The sequence below is a fragment of the Phalacrocorax carbo genome, chromosome 4 (assembly GCF_963921805.1).
Source record: "Phalacrocorax carbo chromosome 4, bPhaCar2.1, whole genome shotgun sequence".
Taxonomy (NCBI): domain Eukaryota; kingdom Metazoa; phylum Chordata; class Aves; order Suliformes; family Phalacrocoracidae; genus Phalacrocorax; species Phalacrocorax carbo.
The window spans coordinates 6638000-6665837 of record NC_087516.1 but is presented as its reverse complement, the minus strand read 5'-3'; the positions used below and the strand labels follow the sequence as shown (position 1 = coordinate 6665837).

Genomic DNA, 27838 nt, shown 5'->3' with positions numbered 1-27838 from the left:
GTGGGAGATTTGGCTTGCTCTGAGATATCCAGTTCACAAGACTTGGGGTCCCTTGGGATGACCAAAGGGGGCATGGAGTCAGTAGAAGTGTTCACGTCTGAAGGCAAAGGCAGGGGCTTGAAAGCGCAGAAGGAATTCTTGCCTGGGGATGTCATCTTTGCAGAGCCAGCCTACGCGGCCGTGGTTTTTGATAGGTAAGAGAAAAGCACATGTAAAGCACAGACCGAAAGTAATCTCGATGCAAAATTTCATCTGGCTGGGTGGGTAAAAGTTTGAAAGCATCTGGACCTCATCAGAGAAGTGTGTGAAGGGAAGTCGGAAGCAATTCTGTGAAGATGCATTCACAGTTTACAGTGAATGTGCTTCCCAGGGCTCAGATCAGCTTTTTGACTTTTAATATGGTGCAATCTCTTTCCAGGATGTGATCTTGCAAGGTGCTCGGTCCTGTCAGCTTTTACCAAATACGGTGAAAGTTGCATGTATTCAGTGCCTCACAAAACCGGACCCATGTTACGCTCCGGTGAGCTGCCAGGAGTTAGTGTAACTCAGGTACAGCAATCTCAAACTGATCTCACTGAAGCCTCCCTTGTATAATGCATGATAAAACTGGGTTACGTTGTGCTCTGCTTACGTGTACCACCTCCCACCTCTACACACAGCTTCATCACTCGCTGCCTTCAAACTAGAAGCTAGTGGGGATCTGCGAGTGATATTGTTTCTGTTAAAGGGATTTAATATTTATAGCTAGCCGAGTTAACTGGAGACAAGTTTCTGCTTTCTCTCTTGCACGAGACTGGTTTTAAATTTTTGTTCACGCTGATGTAGCCAGAAAATGAATTCTGGTGCAAATGCATTTTTCTTTTCTGCTGCTTATTTCAAGGACAAACAACATTTGATCAACCTGTGCTGCTGGTGTAGCTGGTAGGTGCCCACTTCTGCCCTTCAAGTCAGTGGAAAATTCACTTAAATACCCTGAAAGCTAAAAGGCACTAGGAACCAATTTCTGTGTTAATCCCCGATGGGATAAATCTAGAATAAAGCCTCAGATATGAATGGAATTTGTTCAGCCTTATAATATGCTAACTGAGAGCAGAATTCGGCCCAACCTTTTTAAGTGAGGAGCTAGATGTCAGCTGAAGGTTTCATTCTGGACTTAGGAAATTTGTTAGCATTCTTCAAGGGCGTCGTGGTGAGTCCCGAGACTAATTTTTTTTGCCCCAAACTGCCAGTGACTTTAGTGAATGTTCTACACGCTAAATGGGGTGGTGAGTGATTCTGCCTAGCTGATCGAATCAACTCTGCTAATGAAGTCTGGAATGCAGGCAAAGCTCATGCTGCTGTTGTAATCCTGGTCATCTTGTAGCTGAAGCTGATTCATGCTACTTTGTGATCTGGCAATAGCAGAGAATTAGGTATTAAGTGGACAGAGCAGGAAATAAGTTTTTTTTTTTTGTCTTTTGTTTACTTTTTCCTTGCCCTTATCCTGTTAGTGGGTGAAGATGTTCATGAATCTTTACAATAGCAACAATGACACTTTTTAGTTTGTATTTTAATATATTGTATTGCAAGAGATCACATTAAAAATGTGACTTTTTATTTTAAAATGTTAAGTTCTTGAATTCTTAACCCTGAGTTCAATTACAGAGTTAGTGGCAAAACCACCTCTCCTTGATGTGCCCTTCTAGCTTTTGTACTTTAGTTTCACTTGTGTCTCTAGCTGGAATATTGCTGTGATACTGTTTGCTTTGGAAGTTCCTATGGGCGATGATTTCTCCCATAAACAGTATTAAAAATACTAATTATCCTTTAAAGCATTGAAAACATTTTGCCTTTTGATTGTTGGTTGAAAATTTTTTTTCACGTACGTGAAATGTTGCGAGCATCATGCATAGAGAGCGCTGCCCTTGTGAAGAGCTACAGCTTCACTGCATTTTCAAATTTCACTTGTGTCATGTAAGATAAGGGGAGAAACTATCAGCACATCGTCTGCCTCTTAGGCTTAGGTTTCCAACTGAAAACCTTGGGTGGGGAGAGGTGTGCTTCCCTCCCTCCCTCCCCAGTCTGTGTTTGTTTAGCTCCCAGAGGGCAGATCCAGACACTGAGCAGCAAGGGGTAAGGTAAACACATCCCTTCTCTGCCACTGCAGAGAATGGGGGTGGCTTCAGTCATTCTTATCTCTCTGCTTCTTCTTCAGGCTGCTGTGCGATAATCATGGACTTTTACACTCCCATCCCAAAATCTCCAAAGCAGGCAGTACGAGCTAAATGCTTGTTGGTTAGTGCTCAGCAGGGAAAATCCTGCACCTGAGATATAATGGAAACATGCATTTTTCTAGTGAAAACTGCTCTGATGTTTCTTGCATGCATACAGGGCTTTGGTTTTGAAGCTACCTTCTACTGCTGTCCCAAGCGTATTCAGTTGCATAAACCCCCAGTGAACTGTTTGCTGTGGAAGGGTAGCCTGGATCCTCGAAGGACCTGCAAGAATAAATCCACACTAGGCAATGGTGGCTGGTTTTGCCCTGAAGGAACTGCTGCTGCCTCTGCATGGAGGAAGAGTCCAGTGAAGAGGCATGTGTTTTTCCATGCCCACGAACAGGCATTTATAGGTCCTAAAACTGGCATTGAGCCTACACTATTAAATGGGATCTCACCCTGCACTGGGAAACCCGAAGTCCATAGTCCATCTCCTAATTCCATTCAGCATCTTCATCTCTTGCTGAAAGCAATGTATATGTGTACTATGGAAAGAGGATTCCAATATGAGTGATTGGTAGGCTTAATCTTTCAGCTCAGGTCCTACCAAATAGATGACCAGATTTTCCAAAAAGGTCTGCTTTCTCTGTGTATAAAGGCCACAATGGAAGCACAAGAGTGCAGAGTAGTTGGAAAAGTTGGTCTGTACTTTGCAGCCCTTTGAGGAGCGTAGTTCTTTGAGAAGTCTGGTCCTAGCGTGGATGCTGAGCCCCTGAAATCCTACCTCTGATTTTGCTGTTGAAACCAACTCCTGTATGGATGTTCATCATACTACAGTGGCCACACTGCACTCTCCTGTGTGACTACATGTGAAGTGGGGACACAGCAGGTGAAGCGAAGGTCTCTTTCAGATTAGTAGGACCAGCTCTTCAGAGATACAACATAGTTTTCTTGGTGAGGCTGTGTTATAGGATGGAGAGCAGCTTGTATTTGTGCCCAGGCACAAAGCTGTCAAGAGATGGGAGGTGTTACTGTTCAGAAATGGTGGAGCCCCATAAAAGCTGATCATCATTTGGCCTGGTGAAAAGCATAATTATGAAAAGGAAAATTTGCATTATCTGCTATAGGTGTTTAATTTCAGGTATGTAAGTGAGAAACCCCTCCATAGGGCTGTTGCATAGCAGAAACCTACCTTTCATGCTCTGAGAAACTATCAGAAGAACAAACCTTTTTGCAGGGAGGGATCCCTGTACAGGGATCTAGGGAGCCTGAACAACTAATCTTGGCACCTGGTGTTAAGTGCTCACAGCAGAAAGTGTGGGTATAGTACGCTTTGAGCTTAAATGATGCAAAGGCCCTTCTCTATATATAGATGTGAGGAACTGCTGAAGTAATTTGGACCTGAGGCTGTCATCCAACTGCACTGTATGGATGTCTGTCTGTCAGTAGGAGGCTGAGTTCAAGGAGGTGTTGAGAATTTCATTTTGTCAGGAAGAGGAGAACTATTTTCTTAGACAAAACTCTATAATCAGCCATCAGTTTAACTGGACCAACCTACAGGGTGATGTGATGGCTTGTCCAGCAATATGCTTTGAGACTCAGCTTGCAAATTAAAATGCCCAAACCTGAGGTCTGTGGTGTCTGCATAGAGCTAAGGGCAGGATGCAGTTGCTATAGGTGTTTAGTGTTATTTGAGATGCCCCAGGGTGTCTCAGACATCCTCTTAGGGCTGACAGGTACAAAACAGGATTTATGAGAATCAGGCCTTCTCTCAGGCCAGATGGGTGTTCCTGCAGAGCCTAAAATAACACTAGGCTCCTATGTCCAGCCCTAAGTGCCCATTGTAATCGATGGAGCACTATAGTGTGCACCGACCACAGACATCTATCTTTGAGCTGAATGGCTTTCCAGACCCCAGTGAGTGTTCTGATAGGACCTCTGCTTAGACACTGAGGGTACAGATGAGCACGTCTAGGTGTCTAAATCTGCAGACTGCATCCCATCCTGGAAGCCACTGAAGGTCACAGGGACCCTGGAGGTTCCTGAAGTCATTAAGGCTGGTGAGGGCTTGTACTCTTCAACCCAGTGATGGTCATCTGAGCAGCAGTTTCTTACCCAGTGCCAGAGACTTTTAGTCCAGAAGTACATAGAACCCAAAGTGAAGCTAAAGAAGGTTCCTATAGACATCAGTCAGCTCATAGTTTCTTAGATTTTAAGGCCACGGTATGACTCACAAGGCTAACCCTGTTCATTGCAGGGGGGTTGGACTAGATGACCTTTAAAGGTCCCTTCCAAGCCAAACCGTTCTATGATTCTGATTCTATAACCTTTTGCTTAACACAGTGGTTACCTGGCATTGACTCCTGTATAAAACTAGAAGGTTACTTTTACCTGAACTAGAGAAAGCTCTTTAGAGAGACAGGGAACACTGGAAGGGGGTGCAGAACTCAGTGTGATCTCCAGTATTTTGCTGTTTGGATAAAGTGCAGACACACACTCTGATCAGTGTTTGAATCAGCCTTGCTGTTATCAGCTGAAATAGCACTCAGAAAACGCCAGTGTCAGGCCTGCTTTGCCCTAAAATGGATGCAGAAGGTTGAAAAGATATCTTCTCAAGGGATTCTTTGCCTTTGTTGGAGTGATTTTTTGATTTGCAAAGCCCCTGTGCATTCCCCATTGACATTACCTCTCACTGAAGCTTTCTCTAGTCATCTGCTTGTATGCTGGGGTTTAATCATTCCCTCCTCCCTCTTCACTTTCTCTTTGAAGATCCCAGGTCTCCTTTCCTCACTGCCACCTTCAGGACGGTGGCATTCCCTTTGCCTGAGCTCAATGTACAGTATGTGACCTTCTCCTCTGGCATATTAGTTGGCTCTCAAGCCTGTAAGAGTTTACATTTCCGATGGGCATGGGGAAGCCTGATATATCTCTGTCAACCTTCATCAAGAGAAGGTTTGCTCTTTAACCGGTGGGGTTTGAGAGACAGTAGTCAAGGCAAACAGTGTCCTGTAGTAGACAGCCAAGATCACCTGAAGATCTGCTTGATGAGAATCTGCAAATTGCTGAAAACGTTGGGATGACCTAGGGATATAAGAAATGCAAAATTTTCCATAACAGTATGACTCTGAAAATATTAAGGAAGCAAATTCTTTGAATTGATACCAATAAAAACTGAGAGCTAACGAGATTACATTTACGTTGTTTAAAATTTTCTGGCATTTTATTTTTTATAATTATCTCACTTGTTCAAAAGCTTAAATAAAACCTGGGAGAAAACCTAGTTTTTTAAAGAAAACCACATGCACACCTCTTTAAAAAGATGCTGAGAAAGCTTGTAATGAAAGACTAAAAGTAAAGTAGTCTAAAATCAGTCTAAAACAAATCCTCCACTCAAGTCAGACAAACAAGGATGTGTCATCCCTGACATTTTAAAGATAAAAGTGCTAACTTTCAGCCCCCTTTTTTAAAGGACCAAACTAATTCTTGTGCTAATAACTCATCATTATAGGTATCCTCAGTAGAAGCCAGCTATTGAGTACCTTCCTTTTCCTTTCACTGCCAAAAGAGTAGGTGCATTTCCTTAGGCTGTTGTGTTTAATGAAGTGTTACAGCTTCTGCTTTGAAGGCCAAGTGGACTTTGCTCACATCTTAGGCTATTCATATGCCGACCTCTGTAAGAGGTTGAAGAGCGACATGCCTAGCCAGCCAATAATAAATGTGATCCCGGTGGACTTAGGTGTAAATTAGGTTGTCTGTGTCATCTGTCATGCACAGAATAGTGTAAACTAATATTAAATAGTTTGTGAGCTTCTCACAATGTCCATTCAGTGAAATCCTCCTTTTATTCCTTTGCGCTACAGCCATCTCGCCTTTCCAAATCAGTGAATGAGATGCTGTGGGTACTGGATGGGAAATGATTGTCAGATGTTTGGGTTGTGCATGCCTCAGATATGAGGTTAATATATTTCCTGTGGCAGTGCTCAGCCCTCTGTCTTGGCAGGTCAAACATCTCAATCCATCTGAATCCAGTCCAAGTGGTCACAAGAGCTATTTGTTTCTTCTGCTTTCACTGAGAGTTGTGCTTGCAGGAACCATGGTTCAGTTGACAGTGCTCTGTCACTTCTTGCATTTGTTGGCTGGCACACTGAATCATTGCTTTTGTGACTGTAGCTACGTCCAGGATTAGTAGTAGTTGTGTGTCTCATCTTAGTAACATCAGAGCTCATGAGCCCCTGGGAGTTGAGCTCAGCTAACACTTGGATGAGAGGCCAAGGAAACCTGAGAAACTCCCCAGAAAGTCATTTACTGAGTCAGTTGGTGGCATCCGCCCTCCAAATCAGTCCTAAATCCTTGACTTGGCAAGGCTTGGAGAGGCTGAAGAAATCATTGTGCTAATAAAGATCCTGCTTTGGGGCAGGGTAAAAAAAAGAAGTTCTCACTATGTGTGGAAGATGACAGTGAATGAATGGCCAGAGATCACACCAGAGGCCGTGGAGTACATAGTTGCAGCAGAAAGCAATTGTCTTGCCCCCGTGTTAAAGCAAGGGAAACCGAGCACTGGGTCTGTAAGGGCTCAAACCTCCAGGGCTCCTGCGTAGGCCCACACAACTCTCCAGAAACCTTCTGTAGTGCCTGGCCATGAAGCATCCTGACCATGCGGGCATAGGCTGCTCTCTCTACAGGGAGAAGAAGCTCCATCCAGGCCACCTGGAGCCATTTTGGGTTGTGATAAGCACTTTCTAGGCCAGACAGGGATGGCTTTATAGATCAGTAATTTCCACAGGTTGAGACACTTGGGTGTAATCTCAGGCTGCTCCCCCCATCCTTGGGGACCGTAACCATTGCAGAGGGAATGACAGTGGAGGCTGTGGTTCACTGCAAGCTTTTGGTGTCCTTGGTGTTGTCTACCTCCAGGTCAGATGGTATCAGACCCCGGTGTAAGGTCCAGCCCTGGGGACAAGTGGGAGACCCACTTTGCCTTCCCCATTTGGGGGATCCAGCTCTGAGCACCTCTGGGACAGCAGAGGTTTTCATAACTGCCTAGAGGCACCCTGGGGGATTTAGGTGCTTGCAAAGTCAGGTAGTGCTTGAGCAATGTTTGTTGAAGATTTAGGCAAAAGATCTCAAATACCTGTGTCTCCTGATTTTTTTTTGCTACTCCAAGAGTTGAGCCCAAGCCTCTGGAGTCCTGGTAATGCACATTATCAATAAATCCAGTCTTCTTTTAAACCATTTCTGAGCATGGAGTATCCTGCAAGGTTTTGTGACAGGTGCAGTATTTGTTATACCTGCCACTCAGATTACCTATGAATAATTGCGCCTGCCGTTTCAATACCACATGAGCTGTTCTTTTGCCACCTCAGGCAGTCTTGTATAACTTCTTATTTTGTGCATTTCTGCATCTCCTCAGAAATGAGGGCTTTCCAGGGCTGGTGGTAGGTTCCACCAGCTGGGTTTGCTTTGGGAACTCTGAACACCCTGTGCAATAAAGAGCAAAATGCGAAGCCATCATTTCAGTATTTTTCTGTTCTCAGAGAGAGAGCTGGGGGTGACAAGCCCCTGTTTGAGGACTCGGGTTTTGCTGCACCACATTCCTCTCTGACCTGTCATTCCTTTTTACAGGGAAACTTAATTAACTGCCTTTTCACTTTCTGACTGCCCTCAAAGCACGCAGGCGGCAGGAGGGAGCCCCATTCCCTGTGTGAGTTAGCTCCCTTTGTTTCCTGGCACAATGTAACCACGTGGGTTTTATCAGCTCTCTCGCTTTCCTTTGCCTTACAAGGAGTATAATCTCTCTTGCACCTCTCTGCCCCTCTGACTTGACAGCTGACAGAGCACAGCCTCACATTTCTCACCAGCTCCCAGCTCTTCCATTTGACTCAATGGAGTTGGCTGCATCCTCCTTCCCAGACACGTGCTCCCCCCTGCCCCATCCTGGGTGCTTACCTTGCGTCAGGCTCCCTCCCGTGCGCTGGCACTGCTCACTGTCATTTTCCAAACGTCATTTTTGTATGAGGTTTTGTCTGCTGCAGGTTGTCCTGCTTTAAATCAGTGGCCCTCTGCTTTAAATCACCAGCCCGTTTCATCCTGCCGGAGAGGAGGTGCAGGATGGATTGTGTCAGGAGCTCATCCAATAGTGTCAGAAAGTGCATTTTAAATGTACTGTGATAGATATAAATATGCCTACATATGTTTTTCTATATATATCTGTATAGTGGAGAGTCAGGACAGTCATGGGGCTGGGGACTCTGGGGCTGTGGGACTGATTCCCACCTGTGGTGCAGCCTCCTTACATGATCATCAATAAATTTTTATTTCCTTGTGCCTCAGTTTCCCCACTGTGGGCTGTCGGTGATGATAATGTTCCCTTGGTAATGAAGTCTCTGTGGTCAGTGAGCTTTTTGCAATGAGGAGAACCTCACTCCTGGGGCCAGCAGTGTCTAAGTGATGGGATTTTAAATTCCCCTGTACTGTCGAGTCTGGCTGGAGGCAGAGATAAAGTGGGCAGTTGCCTGGAGAAACAGACAGCTAGAGGCACCGAGTCAGGCAGGGAAAAGCCTTCTCTAGCAGCAACGGAAAATTTGTTTGGTCAGGAGATCAATATCTCCCACCCAATGAAGGAGCAAGCAGCTGGGCATGTGAAAAGGGCACATGAGGGAGGTTTCATCTTGGTCCAGGACCCTGGACACTCTCAGAGGGAGGATATCAGGCTAGACTTTTTCATCAGTGTCCTCTGATGCATTCCTCCCCCTGCCCTTGGTTATAGTTACCTATATACAATTGTAGGATGCTTCTTGGAAATCCTGTTTTGAACCCCCCAAAGAAGAAACCTGCTTCTTTTGAAAGGTGTTTCCCAGTTAACCCATGACTGTGTAACTCACAGTAACCTCTCAGCTAGTTAAACTGCAGAGCCAGGAGCAGGAGTAGCTGGTGAGCAGCACTTACTGCTGCTGGCACTAGAGAAAGGCACATCAGGCTTCTGGATTCGGAGGAGAAATCTGCCTCTCTAGCCCATCTGCAGGAAGGCTTTAAGTGGCCTAAAGAACACAGTGCTAAAGCTGGCACCAGACTAAACAGGGAGGGCTTCATGCCCTGGGAGCAGAGCACATCCGCACATCACAGAGCTATGAAGATGATAAGGGGACTGGAACATCTCCCTTGTGAGGAAAGGCTGAGAGACTTGGGTTTGTTCAGCCTGGAGAAGAGAAGGCTGAGGGGGGATCTCATCAACACTTATAAATATCTAATAGGTGGGTGTCAGGAGGATGGGCCGGACTCTTTCCAGTGGTGCCCAACGACAGGCCAAGGGGCCACAGGCACAAGCTGGAACACGGGAAGTTCCCCCTGAACATGAGGACAAACCCCTTCCCTGTGCGGGTGCCAGAGCAGGGGCACAGGCTGCCCAGAGAGGCTGTGGGGTCCCTTCCCTGGAGACATTCACACCCCGCCTGGCCGCGGTCCTGTGCCCCATGCTCCGGGTGTGCCTGCTCAAGCAGGGGGGTTGGACAAGATCATCTCCAGAGGTCCCTTCTAACCCACACCCATCTGTGATTCTGTTTCTTTGTGCTCATTATCTTTAATGTTTAACGAGATTCCCCTGGGTGGCATATTCTGGACCACTGACCAGGACCAAAGCATTGATGTCCTCAGCTCGGTAACACACCAGCTGTGTGAAGATGAAAGATCCCCTGGGTTTATTAATAACATCTTATGGTGGTCATAAATGCAAGTACTGCTCCCTAAGCTTGGTATTACAGCCAGCCCACCCCATGTCATACCCCAGCCAGTGCTCCTGCAAGCTCTTGAGAGTTCATGTCCTTTGTCTGCAGCTGTTTGGTGTTTATTGTCCATGCCTGGAAAGCTTAAAATCCACTTATCCCTCAGCAGTCATGCCTGGGGATCTGCTGGCTGGCTGGGAGCCTGCCCTGGTGCCTCAAACCTTCACTAAACCGTGGCGAGCTTCTGTCTGGAGTCACAGGGACCAAGAGAGCCCCAAACCCACCTTCACTGGGGCTCCGTGCTGCTCTCTCCTGATGGTGGACAGCCAGAAGACATATGCCACAACTGAAAGAAGGAGGAGAAGACACAAAACACTCTGTAAAGAGAGGATCTGCCTTGAAGGAGGCTGTTGTGTTGGCTTCCTCATGTCATTTCCAACACAATGCCACAATTGCCAAGTGCAGTGCCTCCAGTACAGCTACAAGCAAGGCTGCTTTTTAATCCGTGGAAACATACCTTGGTTTCAAGCAGCACAAACACAGGGTTTCTGTATGCAACCACTTCTTTCACTCTTCTTCATTGTGATACACCTCCGGTCTGCTCACTGGCAAAGCATTTCGGACGTATATTTTTATCCCCACAGCATGCCTGTACCTGAAGAAAGCTTAGGAGAACAGTTAGGACAGCTCAGAGCCATACTCCTGTTTGGTCCCTCTCACCCCACGTTTTCCTAAGTCTCAGGCACGGTGGCGGCCACTGCTCCATTTTGTGACCAGGTCCATGTGAAGCCCTGAAAAGCCTTAGTGCTTGCGAGGGTTTCACTTCAGCCAAATTCAGAGGCTTTGCAGGCAGATGAAGCTCTCAGGCTGGTCTTTGCATTCATGTTCTTTGCACTCTCCTGAGCCACAGACTCATTAGGCATCTGCATTCTGTTCAGCAGATGGGTGGCTGGTGCTTCATCACAGGCCAGACAGAAGATGAAAACAGACTGAAAAATCCTATTAATATAGCAGTGCTGAGAAGGAGCAGATGAGATGCAGACAAGAGGGCTGAGAGCTGGGGAATGCTTTATTGCTGCACTCCTTTAAACAAAATATTTGTCTCTTTGGTGTTGCCAGACAGAAAAGCAGCAGCACTGGGCAAGCTCACAGGGGTTAAGCTGGGTGGGAGGTTTCTCCATCCTCCCAAAAAATCCTGGAGAGTCCAACCTTAGTGGGTGTGGGGAACCCAGGGGTGCAAAGCTGGCAGGACCCTCACTGAGTGATGCTGGCCCTTTGCTGAGGTACGAGCCAATGGGTCCTTCTGTCCTTCCAGCCTGACGCACGTCATCTGTCACACCTGCTTCAAACGACAGGAGAGGCTCCACCGCTGTGGCCAGTGCAAGTTTGCCTACTACTGCGACCGGACCTGTCAGAGAGCGGCGTGGCTGAACCACAAAAATGAGTGCTCTGCCATCAAGAAGCACGGCAAGGCACCCACCGAAAACATCAGGTGAGAGCTGGCCGCAGGGGCTGAGCCAGCAGCCTGGGGACACTGGGAGGGGACAGGGCATCCCTCCAGAGGGTGGTGAGGAAGAGCTGGATGGCCTGATTTGGTGGAGGTGGGAGCTGGTTTGGGGAGCATCTGTGAGCTGATGGCATTGGAAGATGGAGGAGCATCTGGGGTGCGAGGGGGTCATGCTCCTGATTTGTTTTTTTGGTGCTGGGCCCCAAAAACTCTACTGCAGCTGAACATGGTGAAGCAAAGCCACCTGGTGTGGTTTAGAAGGTGCGGGAAAGTGGGGAGTAGATGGAAAAGTGGAAAAGGAGATAGGCTCGTCCTCAATTTGTCTAGTCAACATTAATTTGGATTCACATCCTAGCTCTGTCATAAGAAAATAAGAGGAATCCCCAAGGAAATGAGAGCCATCCTGGAGGGCTGGGGAGGGCTTCCCACCCGTGAAATGAGTTTTGTTGGTCCTTTGGTCCCTCTCCTTGCATTGGGTGGTGGTGCTAACACCTGGGGCTCTCTCCTGGCCAGGCTGGCTGCCCGCATCATGTGGAAGATAGAGAGGGAAGGCAGCGGGCTGTCAGAGGGCTGCCTGGTCTCCATCGATGACCTGCAGAACCACGTGGACAGCTTTGATGAGGAGGAGAAGAAGGAGCTCCGCGCTGATGTGGAGAGCTTCCTCGAGTTTTGGCCACCCCAGAGCCAGCAGTTTGGCATGCAGTACATCTCCCACATATTTGGAGTGGTACGTTGGAGGGGTGGGAAAGCAAATGGGGGGCTGCTTTTAATGCCAGCTCCCCGAGAAAGTCTCCAACTGGGCTGAGTTGAGGATGCCTGAATTCATCCCTCTCTTGCCCTTAAGAGGCTGTAGCAGTTGGGATAGCTGAGAATGGCAGTTGCTGCAGGCAGTTTGAATACTGCTGCATTCCCCATCTGCATCACTTCTGCACTGACACTGGGAAACTGAGGCACGGCAAGGGCAAGGTCTGAAACCTTTTACTGGTCTAACTGTGCAAACAAGTGGCTAACTTAACCAGAGGTGCTGTGTTGTCATCACAAGTCCCACTGGGCATCTCTCTGCACCTTGGAGAGCTGAGAAAATATATTTAGATTTATTTTTAGTAAATATACTTAGAATATAGTTGAATATAGCAGATCTGTTTTAGTATGTACATTAATGTCTATTATATATTTTGTGCATTAGACTTTTACAGGTACATGATAAATATTTTTATGTATATAATAAAAATAGGTAAAATGTACTAAATATATTTAGTAATATCCATTACTAACTTGTTAACTACCAATTTTTGTTCTCAGTGCAGCAGAAAGGGAAATTCCCAGAAGCCAGTTCAGGCTGAGCTGCTCTGCCCCCAGCCCTGGTACCCGGGGCTGCACTAAGCCCTCAGCTAGCAACACTGCCTGAGGGGCCAGGGTGAGCTGAGCTGAGACATGCGCTCTGCTCACACCTCTGCTGATGGCTGGCGGGGCAGAGAAGTTCTTTGCAAGCCCTAGCACAGGGAGGACACACAGCATCCTTTTGTACCCACCCTGCAAAGAAAATCCAGTCCACTGGGTGCAGGGAGACCTATGTACTAGTGACCGACATAATTTGCCCATAAATAAGGAAGTACAGATAAAGTACAGAATCAGTTAAGAAAGGAAATAAAGCTATTAACAGAGTAAGATAATTAGCAGCTGAGTTAATTACTTCCTTTGATATATCCTATTGCATTTTCTCTTTGCAAATACTTCCTTTATTTAAGTTTGCGACTAAAAACTGTTCCATTCATATGTGATAATAATGTACCATATAGAAAAGGATAATAGTTTATTCTTGGCATATATGTCACCCAAAAGTAGTCATTCTGAAAATTGTTTGGGACTCATAACAAACAGCAGTAATTGGTTTTGATTAGCTTTGTGGGCCACCCAGCAAACGTGACCAGGTTGAATGCAGCTCTCAGGGTTAATTTCTAACTGATACCTGTATTAATAAGCGTGAACTTTGTTTTCTGTCTAGGCTCTGCTTGAATTGCCTCAAATTCATTTTCCTGTGACCTTTTCCTGAATTATTTGCAGGAAGTGACTATAAAGAAACTAATGCATGGTCAAACCAAATTTATCTTAGACATCCCAAATGAATATTAACAGCAAATGTTCTGCAGCATTTACTTTGTTCCGAGCTGGTCCATCTGCATGAGTCTTGCATTGCTTCTGTCCTGATGTTTTATCCCAACTAAAGATGTTTTTTCTACAATTACTTTCTGCAATAATCTCATAGGCACTGCTCCTTTCTCCTTAAAGTTTGGAGATGGGATGCCGGAGATATACGTCTTCTAAAGCATCAGCAGGAATTGAGAAATTGAATGTAGCTGACTTCAGCTTTTTCTCCCTTAATGCTTCTTCCTGACTATGTTTTGGGACTAGATCAGCTGCAACGGCTTTACCCTCAGTGACCAAAGAGGACTGCAGGCTGTTGGTGTGGGGATCTTCCCCAACCTCTGCCAGGCCAACCATGACTGCTGGCCCAACTGTACCGTCATCTTCAACAATGGCAAGTGAGTGGATATTTCTTTCCTTGGGCACAGCGGGGATGCATCTTAATGGGCAACTCAGCAGACTCTGCTAACCCCACCGTGTCAGATCCCTGCCCCAGAAAACCTATTCATTCTCTTTTCCTTCTCTAGCTCAGAAACAAAAAAAATCAGGATTTTTTTTCTAAAGAGGAGCTGTTTTCTCTCTCCTTATTGTTATTTTAAAAAATACTGTCTGATGCACTAAACAAATACACAAGGTTTGACCCCAAATCCAGTGAACCAGCAAAGAATTTTTCCCTGGTTTCTGTGAGTTTTGAAACCAGATTCAAAATAGGCAGATGAAGTACTAAGTAGCTGCCTAGATCACCCCTTATATTGAGGCTTTATTTATAGTTAAGGAACAATTATGTTTAATAAATTATTAAAGATTATACTAAGTCCATAGTCTAAGAGTTTCGTGTAACCAAAGCTTACAATCAGCTGTGTATCACTATCTGCTGATGTGTTTATAACCATTTCTAACACAACCCTTATCTTTGTGAGAGTGTACCATCTCTGTTAATCACTGATTAACTCTTTAGCAATGGGATCTTAATGACAATTGTGACTGTTATCTGCAAACTGAGTCATGTGCAGGATGCCCTAAGCCGCTGTGTATTCCCCATTCCCCCCCAAGTGCTGTAAGGAAACTTCTGTGGGACATGTGAGATGGAAAGAGGTGAAGTGGAAATGCAGGGACAGTTCAGCAGAGCTGGGAGTGGAGGCTGCGGCTCTCAATGCTCTGTGCAACCTGTGGGAGGGATGCTCTGTTCTTCCCAGCCTCCTCCCAGGCCAGAACACATATAAACTGCTGCTGATCCAGCAAGCTGCATCGTGTGCAAGGCATTAATTGTGGGAAACTGCTTGCCAAAAACTGCACAGCTACAGTATTTCATCCAAACTTCCTACTCAGTCTTAAGATTTTACAGATTTCCACGTTCACCAAACTTTAGTGCTATAAGTTAACTCCCCAGGTTCCTCTCTCTTTAACTAACACAGTGCTTGTGTGCTCCAGTTCTTGCTACTGGTTTTACCTGATAAAACTATACCAGTGTTTATCAAGCAGCTGGTAAATGAGCAAAGAGAAAATGAAACTGCATTAGGATGGTTACCTTGGTGGGAAATAGGGTCTGATCCAAAGTCAGATTGGAGTCTGTGCTCTGATATCCAGTTGCCCTGGATCAGATCCATAGTGGGATGATGGAGAGCCTCTCCAGCCAGCCTGGGAAGTGGAGGAGGTAACTAGCAGTAATAGCAACCCTGAAGTCTGAGCTTCTGGGTGGTAAGTAGAGGAATTGCATTTTGTTTGCTTGGCACCTTGTCTAAGTTCCCATGTGTATCCTGTTACTGACTTTTAACCTTGACCATCTGGTTATGTTGTACAATTGGCCAGGTAAATTATGAAGGTTTCTTGTCTTTCTGTGGAAACCTGGTGATAAGCCCCTGTTGTGGGAACTGAGGTCTCTGTCAGTGCTCAGGGCACAATACTGGACTTGAGGACCCACTAAACTCATCACACAGAGCACGGTCCTTGTGCTGGTATCCCAGATTGATTTCCATTTCAAGCTATATTTTAAAGACCATGGCTACTGGCGTTGGTGGAGATATTTCTGTGCAGGATAACTAACCCTACTGCACCTGCCAAATGTCAGAAGCAGGATTTGCTCATCCCCTGGCTGAGACCGCTCCTGTAATCACAGTGCCAGGACAGCTGTCCCCCAAATCCACTGTCGTGGCCCAGCGATGGGCGATTCAGTAATGGCAGCTGCATAGCAAAAGTAAAGCTCTACACGCAGTGAGACGTGAGCCAGGTGCTGGGAACCCCCTTATTCCCCATCAGGACAATGTCCCGATGCTCTACACCATGTACCCATTTTTTTCGTTGTACTTGTACCTGTGTAAACTGCAGATGTTTGTTTTGTCTTTCAGTCATGAGGCTGTAAGATCAATGTTCCACACACAGATGAGGTGGGTCAGTCTTGAAAGCATCATCCTTCCCCTTGCCCTGTACCCCTCATGCCCTGTGTTTAATGGAAAAGCTGCAAACAGCCCGAGGGGCTATCTGTGTTTGCAGAAAACGTCACTTTCCCTGTTTTCTGAACTCACCCCTGTGCAAAGCCCCACTAAACCCAAACCTCACTTAACTCTGCATTTTGTATTAAATTAAAACAATAGTAGTAATGCTGTGACTGCCTCCCCACAGCAAATTCCCTCACTGCCTTCCCACCCTCTCCCTTGTCTTCCTCCCTGCCAGTATTTCCCCTCTCCACTTATTTCTCCTCCCCTGACTACGGCAAGAGCATGAAAGTCAGAACAAGGTCTTGCTAATCTTGTACAGCCCAAAATAAACCCTTGCGTATTAGGAGATGAGAAATGATTGCATTACTGACATACTAAATAGTCCATGTTTCTTCTGTAACAAGCACTGCCCGCTGAATGCACTGACTACAATATCAATACGGTGAGATGTAGGTTTCATCCTTCTTTATCATAATACCCGATTAATGTTTCACCTTTTAATGATGCCGCTGTTACCTGATCCAAACATAAGAAATCACTACAATGTATTAAAAAAAAAAAAAAAAGAGAAGTTCTCTGCTTAGCTCTCTGTGCTTGGTATATTATAGTCAGTCCTATTAAAGGGATATTGTGGTCTTTAAATGTTAACTTCAAGCAAACACGCAATTTCCTCAAATAAAATGTGAAATACTTTTGAAGTGCTCTTCTTCACCATCTGTGCTTACTTGTTGCATTATAGATAGGACCATAAAAGCAGGAAAATTAGTTTCAATTCTGATTAGAGGTGCTATTTTGGGGGAATCTGAGTTTTGAGCTATCGGGCACTCACTGTGCCTGTGCGTGCATCTTTCGAGGTCCTTGGTGCTCGGGGCAGACACTGGGGAAAGAGCACGGGACAAGCTCGGTGGGGTGCTCTCAGCTTACACTGTCTCTTTATAGCATTTGAAATATGCCATGTGTTTCCAGGCTTATCCCAAACGCTGTCAATCCCCTCCACACAAGGGATGGCTGCTTAAAATATACCTGCGGCGCTTAGGCTATCAGGGGCATCATAAAAGTCAGAGGCTTGATTTTTCTTCTCTGGTTGCATGACTCACTTTAACGAGGATCCCATTAAGTCTGAACAGGAATGTTTATATGTGTAAACCTTTCTGATGGGGATTGCTCTTTTTCATGCCCTTCCTCCTGGAGTAGCGGGTTGCACCTTTCTCCGGCTGGCATTTTGTCGTGGTGGTGACATAACTAATAGCTGCCCTTCATGACGATGCCATGTTTAGTGATAAATTTTGTATGAAATACGCTGTTGATATGATCTAATACCCAGAGAAGGTCAATACCAGACTTGGGGACTAGTTTTCACAGCAGCTTTAGCACAGCTGAAAGGCACAGAGCTACGGCCTTGGTGCTGAGAGTTTGTAATGGGAAGTACAAGGGAATTACAGGGAATTACAGTCCCTTTGCAGGAATATGGTCACACAGAAAAAGTCATGTCAGAAGTAGTCATGTCCTCCCAAAAAGACTTACTTCTAATGCACCTGGTGAGATCTTTGGGTTCTATGCCACCTATGCCTTTGGTGAGACCTTCATTGAGTGCCATCTAAAGCCCTCGTGTTCAGGTGGGAGCCAACAGGTCCCATCAGGCCCATCTTGTATGAAGCATGTACATCAAACATGCTGTTGAGCTCAGCAGGAGGATCATCAAGGCACGTGCTGCCCACAGTGAGCGAGTCCCAGGACTGATGTACCACACTGTAGTGCGACGGTAGGGTGGGAGCTCAGACCATGGAACTGGCTTCATTTTGATAACCCGTAAGTATGCCTAGCTGCAAAAATATGTTTAACCAACTAACTGGTCTGAGCAGAGATCCCAAAGTCACCAGTCTCAAGTGAATTATTTCTAACCATGGATAGAGTCACTAGTAGATAGCGGAGTAGGTGAGTACAGAAGCACCACCTTGCAGTTGGTATTTGATGGAGGTTTCTCCCACTCTGGCCAAAATCTTCAGCCAGTTGTGACTGTGCAGCCCCTGCGACTGAGAGGCCGCCCAGAGCAACCGGGAGATTCAGCTTGTAGAGTGAAACAACAAGGGAATAGTTTTGAATGTCCATGTTATTTAAGACCTTTTTCAGGGAAAGATGGGAGAGGAAGGCAGATGCACCCCATCTGGATAAAGTAATGGATCCGTAATCTGTTTATAGCTCAGACCCTTACATATCCCTGCCAGAGACTTGCAGAGGGGCAGGAGAAACCGGTGTGACCATGTTTTTACTCTGCATTCAGTTAACCAGGCTGCTACCCATCTCTGCATTGTCTCCCTGATGAGCTAAAGCAGTATCTTAGGGCGAGGGCTCACCTCTGCAAGGCAGGGGCAGGTCGCAGGGTTTATCTCTGATGGCTCTATGGCCGCACCTTTGCTTCTGCTGCTTCTCCAAGTCCACATCTCATCTCCTTTGCAATCAGGATTGAGCTGCGGGCACTAAGCAAGATTTCTCCAGGGGACGAGCTGACTGTTTCCTATGTGGATTTCCTCAATGTGAGCGAGGAGCGGCGGAAGCAGCTGAAGAAGCAGTATTACTTCGACTGCTCCTGCGAGCACTGCAAGAAACAGATCAAGGATGACCTGATGCTGGCAGTGAAGGAGGGGGAAGGCAAGGTATGGTTTGTCCTGCTGTGGCCAAATCCAGAGGCAGGTGCGTCTCCTCCACCAAAGCCATCTGTGTGTCTCTGCAACTGTGGCTCCCCAGCCCAGGGACACTCACAATAGCAACAGTCAGATTTTAGCAGAAGCCTGGCTAGTGCCAATGTAAAAAATGGGAACAGATCTGAACCTTGACTGAGCAAAACATTTCAATCCCACCATGCAAGGCCAGTATAATCCCTATTATGCAACATACATGCAGTTTTTAATTTTACAAAGCCCACAAAAGTTGCCTTTATCTCTAACCTAAAAGTCCACCAATAGGCAGATGGGTTTCATGGTGACAGGACTAACCAGTGCTGCTCAAGTTGTATGGTTTGTAAAATGCGTACCATTACATTGGCTCCATTAAGGTGGGAAGCCTGAACTTCCAGTCCCTCTTTGCAAAGGCCTGTCACAGGGAATTTGTGCCATCACTTGACATTTGTTCATAGTTGCTGTAGGCAGACTAACTGTGAAGCATTAACATGTTTGCTCATTTTTAAGTAATCTGTGTTTTTCTTGGAGGTCTCAAAAGTCATCAAGTGGGAGGGTGTGCAAGGCTGTGTCTTGCTGTTGGCAGTGGGATGTGTTGTTTGGCCAGCAGCTCCAGTTTATGAGCATTCTGGTAGCTCTAAGAGTTTCTTTGTGGTTCCTCTGCCCAAGGATATAATCACTTATGATTTTGTCCTCTGTGGCAGTATTATCTTAGGGGGTTTCTACTCCTAGAAGCTTTGCAAAGCATATAAAGGAAGGCAAGGCAGGGCAAGAGCATTTTAATGTATTATCAAGTCACTGATCTGTGCTATTGAACAGTCATGTAACGAACCAGACAGTACAGCTCGGGCTGATGTGGAGCAGGACCAAACAGCAGAAGTGGGATGAAGAACCATGACCTTTTAGACCAGCACTGCCACCAGGAGAGGCCTATGGAGCTGCACCTTCCTGGGAACGAGTACAAAACCCTCAGCCTCCAGCTCAGCACAGTTACCAGAAAGCCAGGCTCAGTCCCACGACTTTTCTTTCATATAGGTGGTGGTCAGGAAAGGCTGGATGTTGCAAAGCAAAAGTCTTTCCTTGAGCAAGGTTTGGAGAAACGGGATCCAAGTGATACCAGGGAGCTCCCAGGGAAAGTAGGACATGGGACTAGAAGAAACCCTTTGCTTGTTGAGTTCCCCACTAGTGCAAAAGACCCTGCTATATAATCCCATTACTACATCATCGGGCTTCATCTTAAAGCTGATCCTGACTACTGAAACTCCCCACTTCTAATATAAAGCTAGCCCAGAGCTCAGTCCTCTGATGCTGAAGCATTTTCATCTGACTTTCTGTAAAAGTATTTTCAGACACCTCCTCCAGCGGATGGCATAAAAAAATGCCTCAGCTCTCATTCAACACCTGCTATCGAACCTTGACTGAGCAGTGAGATGCAGCATCCCCTTTTCAGGAACATTAGAGCTGCTCTGCAGCACGCAGCGGGAAGATACGCACTTTTGGGTAAATGTCCTACACAATCTGAAGTGCTTGCATAGAAAAAGCCTGTAACTATGCAAGGTGTATGATTTCAGCTATTAAAAATACACTCCATCCACAGACAATAAGTATCCAGAGTGACCTCACTTGCAGAGCACGTCTGCTCGCCGCCGGCTATATCACATTTTCTGAATTCAGGCTCACTTGCCTGAGAGTGGCAATGCTCACAGCTGCATGGAAAAAGCTCTATGAATATATGGAGATTGACAGCTTACATCCTCAACAGCTGCTCCGACCTCCAGTCCTTCACCCCTTCCATTGTTTATAATGGCAACAGGCTTAGGGGTCTAGTAAATGTAAGAGAGGATTTATATTAGACAAAGCCACTGTGGAAGTGCTGTTTAAAGTTCCTATTCTAGGAGTCTTTACTCAGACAGCACAACGATGTGATTTGCACTGACGTTAACATTGCCTTTGAATGTGCTCTACACAGTAGGACACCCTGCGTGCTGCTCAGATAGTTGCCAAAGTCTGATTAGTTATGATAGCTTCAGTCTAGTAATATGGAATAATAAATCATAACACATACATATGTGTCCTTAAATAGATGGGGGGTATATGGCTCTGAAAAGCTACTGGTTTTCCTTCCATACTAAGCTTTCAAGAGCTTTTCCCAGCTAGCTGAATTTCACAGATTCCTCAAAAATCTGGTTCACCAGGTGTGGGAAAAAACCAGTGGGACGGTCTCACAGTCCTGACTCCAAATATTTGCATCCTTCATTGGAATGTTGGATCTCTGCTTTTGATCCGCACCCAGAGGTCCTTCCTGGCAGCTGGGCATGTGCCTGTGCTCTGGCTCTACTGTGTGTCTCCAGCCCAGTCTCTTCCTGCAGACTTCTGGGGTCAGGTGATTGTGGGCCGATTTCAGATTCCCCGTTTACAAAAAGGAAAGTTGTGATAGCTAGAATAGTTTGAAAATGCAAATTTGAAAGGCTCAGAAAAGCAGAAGACTAATGATGGTGCCTGGTATCATAGTGTCATATCTCAACATTAAATTAAGGGAGATGAGCAGCTAATTAGGAGCTGGTTAGTGTTTTGTCAGGTATGCCCAGGTGTGCATCACGCTTTCAAATACATAGTGAAATCCAAACTTCTTTGAGATGTGTGGGAAAACACATTTCAGTCTCTGGATGCAACTAAAATCTGAGGTCAACCATCGTATGGTGTTTGGGCCTAATGACAGCATTTCTCAGAATGGGTAAAATTTCGTGATCTTTCCTACCCTTACTCCACCCATCTCTCATTCAAGAGCCTCATTTCTCTCAAGCAGCTGCACTAGGAACACGTGGTACATGCCAACCAGTGGCTTTCACAGCTCCTTTGGTGTCTCGTGACACCTCCCGGTTGCACGGTCAATTCTGTCCCTTTTCCAGAGAAAGAGAGTGGAGGGAAGAGTCGAGAAACCCAGTTATGCATGCCAGATGGACATGGCTGCGACCCTGATGAGCAACACTTGCTGAAGTCAGCAGGAGCTTCACCTCTCCGTTTGGTAGTGGCACTATTTCAGCCCCATCTTAGGCAGGTCTGAGGAGGCATGCTGGGATATCCAGCCAGCAGTAGGAAGGTCACGAGTGATGTGGGAAGCATCTTGCTGAGCTGTTTTGGGTTCCCAAACTGCATAATAAGCATCCCTTCAACCAGGGTATTTTGGCATGTATCAGGAGTGTGTTTTCCTCACTGGTTTTCCTAACATTGTCCCTAGCCCTCTGCAGAGACAGTGAAGGAGGTCGTCCAGTTCTCCAAGGACACGCTGGAGAAGATCAACAAAGCCCGCTTGGAGGGACTTTACCATGAAGTGAGTCCTGGGACTTTTGCTCTCTTGCTGTGTACACACTGCCAGGGAAAGCAGGTCTTGTCCTTCTCTATGTTAATGATTTAAGGATGAAACAAAGCCCCATTGCTATAACTTGAATGTCCCCATGTTTCCTGGCCTCTTGGCAGCTCAAATTGTGAAAACTGACACTGGTTTCTCCCCTCTGTAAAGTGTGACTCTGTCTGAGACAACATCCCAGACTAATTTCATTTGTAGTAATGATACAAGAAGATTCAAGTGACTTGCAAGCACCTCTGATTGACACAGGTTTTGAAACAAAGACCTCCTGGGTGAAAAACATGAGTTACAGGGCAAGCGTAATGAGTCAGCTCTGCCAGGTGGCCTCATAAAAGGGAGGACAGTGGGTTTTGGGGATGGACAGGACAGTCAGGAGACTTGCCACATCAAGCTGTGGGCTGTTTGCTTGTGTTGACCTCCTCTTCACCTTCTGGTTTCTGCATGCTGCTCATTTGTCAGGTGCTGAGGGTGGGTGTGTGGTGTGGGAGGTCCATGTCCAACCTGGAGAGCTCAAGTCACTTCTTTTCTCCCTCTTTACCTGACCCAGGAAATATTTAATTGTTCTCTTCAGAGTGTAACAGCTTCAGGAAAACACTCCAGGTTGAGCAACAGCTTCTGGGTTTGAACTTACTTTGGGAAAGCACTGAAGTCCCCCAGAGCAGAGATCTGGATATTGGGTCAGGGCTAGGTGCAGGTGTGATGCAGCCGAGCCGACAGGCACGGGACAGTGCAGCTGTCTGTCCCCAGCCCCATGGAGTCATTAAGAGCATTCCAATGAATGCTTGTAGGAGGTTGGGTGGATGGCGTTGGGGTATAAGAGTCCTGTAGGCAATTGATCTCTGACAAAACCCAGCCTCTTGGGGTCTTTCTTCTCCTGAACAGTAGACATCACTTTTTCCTCACCAGCTTTATGAATGTAACCCTGGGAGAGGAAGATGTGAGCACCAATGATTTTGCTACAGTGATGTTTTTAAACAAATAAAAGCATATCCTATCTTCCTCAACCTTCATGGAGGCTGACTTGGCTTCTAGGACTGGTATGAACCGTGCGACCCACAGGGATTTGGTGTGGCAGCTTTGGGGCCAAAGGTGCTCTGACTTTCCCTTCCTCTCCTGGCTTCCCCCGGGTGCAGGTTGTGAAGCTGTGCCGTGAGTGCCTGAAGAAACAGGAGCCTGTGCTGGGGGACACGAACATCTACCTCCTGAGGATCCTCAGCATCGCCTCTGAGGTGCTCTCTTATCTCCAGATGTTTGAGGAAGCAGCTGACTATGCCAAGAGGATGGTGGACGGCTACCTGTATGTCTCTGCCTTATTTTGGGCAACTTTCTGTCATTATGCAATGTTAGGCAGTGTGTTATAGAATAATTTTCTTAGCCTGCTCCCACCAAGGCAGCGGGTGCTGACATTCAGACTGGGACCTGATTATATCACCAGAAAGAGGGGGACCCCTTCCTAAATGCACAAGAGCTTCCAAACACCTTGATTTACTAAACTGTAACTGGCAAATGGTTTGGGTACATCTTGCATTAGCCTCTTTGTTTTGTCTCAGAAGCATCTCAGGGCTGCTCTGGTAGGAAGGCACGGAGCCTGGGTGCAGGACAGAGAGGCTGTCACTGCAGGACACGGTCTGTTCTCCTGCGCCCTGCAGGAAGGGGAAGTTGCAGAGAAAAGAGAAACTGTGTCAAATGGCTGTCACTCAAGATATCCCTTCACTCTTGAATAATACGTTATGGAATTGTGTAAATTCCACATTTTTTTACATTCCATACATTTTTACAATCCAAAAAATAATGGATTTTTGTCTTGGTTAATTAGTATGCACCAAGTCCTGCAGTAAAAGCTCAGTGATAATAATGAAATTCAGGCTTAGTTCACATAGATCCAGGACAAACCTCACAGTTAAAATGGTGTACTTTATTATTACCAAGGTTTTACTACAGGGCTGATGAGTATTAAATACCAAAAAAACCCCAAAATAAAACAAAACAAAACAACAAAAAAAAAGGAAACCATAGAGGAGAGAGAAAATACCATTTCATCATCTCGTTCGCCCTCCTGCTGAGAGTATCTCCTACCCAGTACTTGTCTTTTTGGTCAGTTCTACCCCAAAAGGCCTATGATATTTCATTCTTTTTCAGAGGGGTGACAGTCACCTCTCTGGCTTGCAAGCCTGACAAGCCACTTCATGTTTCAGCCCTGGCACTGAGCTAATTGAATGACATCAAGGAAATTGCTTCCCCTCCCTGTTCCTCAATTTTTCATTCCAGAGTGAGGACTGTGGTAATTTCCTTCCTTGCTTTAAGATCTGCGAATTCAATATGCCAACTAAGCCCTTGAAGGCAGGTTTTCAGGTAAATCCAAGCAGCTTCTAACTCTGTCTGTGCTTCTAAATTAGGATGTAGAGGCCAGGATTCATCTTGCCCACTTGGGGTTCTGGCTGTAGGGCAGGGATCTTACAGTCCCTGGAGGCAAAGATACATCTCCAGGGGATGACATGAACAACATTTCTGGAATTTCTGGGAGACCCCGTTTCTCTCCCCACTTTGAATGAGAAGCTGGTGGCTGTTACGTCCTTAATTTAGGCACTTCGTTAAGCATCTGAAGTTAAGTTGGTGCCATCTGGGCTGTAGGGTCCGATCTGGGTTTTGTTTGTGCCAAAATAACAGAGCTTGTCATTCTCCAAGCCAGGGGTCCAACTTTTCCCATTCGCAGGTCGTTCATCCTCCTTCACAGCAACTCACGTCCTTGTATGACTTGTGTCCTCGTGCAACTCCTGCCTGACCCTTTCTAAGCAGGGCTGCATGTTTCAGTGGCACCGAATGCAATAAGCTCTTCACTTGAGTAAGCAGTCCACTCGTTGGCAAACATATCACATCACTGACAAACCTTTGGGAAGCCAGATATTTCCTGAACTAAAATTACTCAATGTTTTTCTAGGAAAATATACCATCCCAACAATGCACAGCTGGGGATGGCCGTGATGCGGGCAGGAGTGACTCACTGGCATGCTGGTCTCATTGAAGCTGGGCATGGCTTGATCTGTAAAGCCTATGCCATTCTCCTGATAACCCATGGACCTTCCCACCCAATTACCAAAGACCTGGAGGTAGGTGTCATCTCCTGTGTTGTCTCTGCTCTCTGTCTGGGCAAAATGACATTCAAGCTGTAGAAACAACCCATCCATAAGAGCTGAGAGGTGCATCAAGTACTGCCTGCTTCTTACTAGTGCTGTCATTTTCTCTGGATTATGTTACAATCTGCTGGGAAATTCATGCCTCTTCCTATGGGAAGTTTTCATCCCTGAAAACCAGCTTTTATCCTGCACCAGGACATATGTTAAAACTGGCCACTGAGCCCCTGAATCTTCTCTGAAACCACTGTGCCCAAGCACAGAGCCTCTCATTCTTCAAACAGCCTGATTTCTCTGGTCTTGGATGCATGGCATTACAATTTGACTATATCAAATTACATATGGTGGATGTTCCCAGTTTACCAACTGATTTTCATTATCCATGTCTGTTCTTCTTTATTTACCACACCCAGTCCTTCTAAGCTGCAGGGTATTTTTTCCTCAGATGACTGATAGGTGTATTTCCTAGCTTAGGGTGAAGAGTGCAGGTCCCAGGGAATTACATCTGCTCAGCTGTGATGAACTATTTACAGTTGCAGCTGGGAATCTATCATTTCTTTAGCCTTTAACTCACCTGATGTGACCTGTTGGCTTCAAAGTAGTCTCCTTTATTAACCAAAAAATTTACACAATACCAAATAAAATCTTTTATTGATGTCTTAGTCCTCATTATAGCAGACCTATAACCTTTATGAGTGCAATTTTATATCATCAGAAAAATGAGTATCTAGTACCAAAACCCAACCTGTCTGTTGACTGTTTCCCTATATATATCAGAGGGTGAGACCCCAGCACCTCCATCCCTACTTACTTCAGGAGGATAATAGTGGATATATGTATGGCACATGCTCATCTCTGTGCTCCTAAACCAAGGGCTGAATAAACTCACGGACAGGCGTAAAATGATTTACTAAAATCCCTTCTGAGCCTCTGCCATAATGCAGCACTAGGAATGACTTTGCTCACTGCGAATCCTGGGATGCAGGGGGTGCAACTGTGGTGTGGTCAAAGAGGGGCTGAGCATCCCTCTCCTCCTCTCCTGCCTCTTCCCACACGAGGTGACCCCCACCCTGGTGATGTGTCACACCAAGGGTTAGGCCCAGGATGCGGATGCAAGGTGCACTTGCTCCCTGGCTCTGCACAGCATCACCTTTAGGTCCTGCATCAGGTTTGGGAGCTTGAGGCTTCCCAGCAGCCTGCAGAAGAGCTGCGTGTAGGAAAGGCTGGTGCCTTCTTCACCTTCACAGTACACGGGTAACCAGGTTTGAGAAAGTAACTTGATATCTGTGTCCAGTCAGCTTTGGTCCTGTTGGTGGGACATGTAGATTAAATTGCATCAGTCATTACATGGCCTAGGACATCCCTGAAAGACAGTCTGCATTTTTAGGCAGTGCTTTATTCACTTGCTTCGAGATCCCCTGCGTCACAGGTTTTATAACCTGTTGTGTCCCTCAGGTCATGCGTGTTCAGACGGAGATGGAGCTGCGCATGTTCCAGCAGAACGAGTTCATGTATTACAAGATGAGGGAAGCTGCCCTCAAAAACCAGAAGATTCAAGTCATGCCTGAACCAAGCAATGAGACCTCACCAAGCCTCTTCCACAAGAAGGAATAAACCCTGAGCTTGACACAAATTCATGCCGGTGGGATAACATCCCCTGTGGTATCTCCAAAAATGGGGAATGTGATATAGGAATATGATATATCCATAAGGATTGTTTCCAGTGTCACCAGTCTGACAGCATGGACCTGCCTGGGAGAGTCCTGGAAAATCTTCTGAGGGCTCAAAGCAGAGGAGATCTTGGCAGAAACAACATCCTTTTTCTACCACTAGCATTAAAAATCAAAGCAAAAAACCTGTTATAGAATTATTTACATTCTTATTGGAAGCCTGTTTGTCTCCACGCAAGTCCTGATCTTGAAGTCCTTGGTTAAATTTTAATTAATTCTTTCCTAAGTGTTTTTTTTTCCATCATGTCCTTGTCATCATCATTTCCTTCCAGTGATGTTCATGAGTAGTTGACCATGGGATGATAGAAGTGGGAAACTGGTTCTAAAAAGTGTCACGTATGGCTGTGGGCATTAAGTGCAAACTGAATAAGACCTGCAGATGGTGTTTTGTGTAAAGTGGAATTTTTTTTATGAAAAAATGGTTCTGCAGATGGAACAGGTGCAACATCAAACCGGGCACTTTGCAAGTGAGATTAAGTGGAATTCCTACATCAGGATAAATTAATTAGAGTAAATTAGTCTACTTAGTTAAAAATCAGAAAATGTCTGCAGTGATGGCAGCAGGTGGATATGAGATGATTCTGTGCCAGAAGCCAGTTGCACTAGTGTGGTGCATTGGCTTTGTGGCTTGCTCTAACTGAACAAGCAGTTTCCAGGGAGGGGGATCCACCTTTGCTCACCTTCAGGGTGAGCTGGGGCTCTGATGCCTTTCAGCACCTGCCTTTCAGCTAATGTTGGTGCTTAATCAATTTTGCATTGAGCAAAAAAAGGAATAGTCAATGGATCAGCTGCCAGTGGGAAGCCAATAGAGCCAATGAAAAATCTAAAGGCAATGGTTGGATTTCTAAATGAAAAAAAGTCTTTGCTGTTTGCCCACCTATCTCAAAATCCAGCTGGTTTGCTCCATCCCTTCAGTGGCAGCCAAGAGATGGAAA

General features: G+C 45.9%; 1 protein-coding gene across 2 annotated transcripts; it reads left to right on the top strand.

Moving 5' to 3' along the window:
* On the top strand, positions 1-27123 carry SMYD1 (SET and MYND domain containing 1). 2 transcript variants are annotated; one of them, XM_009500264.2, is made up of 10 exons: positions 1-194; positions 11229-11405; positions 11934-12147; positions 13833-13963; positions 15911-15949; positions 18462-18654; positions 21914-22006; positions 23176-23339; positions 24981-25149; positions 26629-27123. In XM_009500264.2, exons 1-10 carry the CDS (start codon positions 58-60, stop codon positions 26785-26787), a joined length of 1476 nt encoding a protein of 491 aa, XP_009498559.1. In that variant the 5' UTR covers positions 1-57; the 3' UTR covers positions 26788-27123. The 2 variants fall into 2 exon arrangements, with proteins under 2 accessions (XP_009498559.1, XP_009498560.1); XM_009500265.2 differs by lacking the exon at positions 15911-15949.
* The last annotated feature ends 715 nt before the right edge of the window (positions 27124-27838 follow it).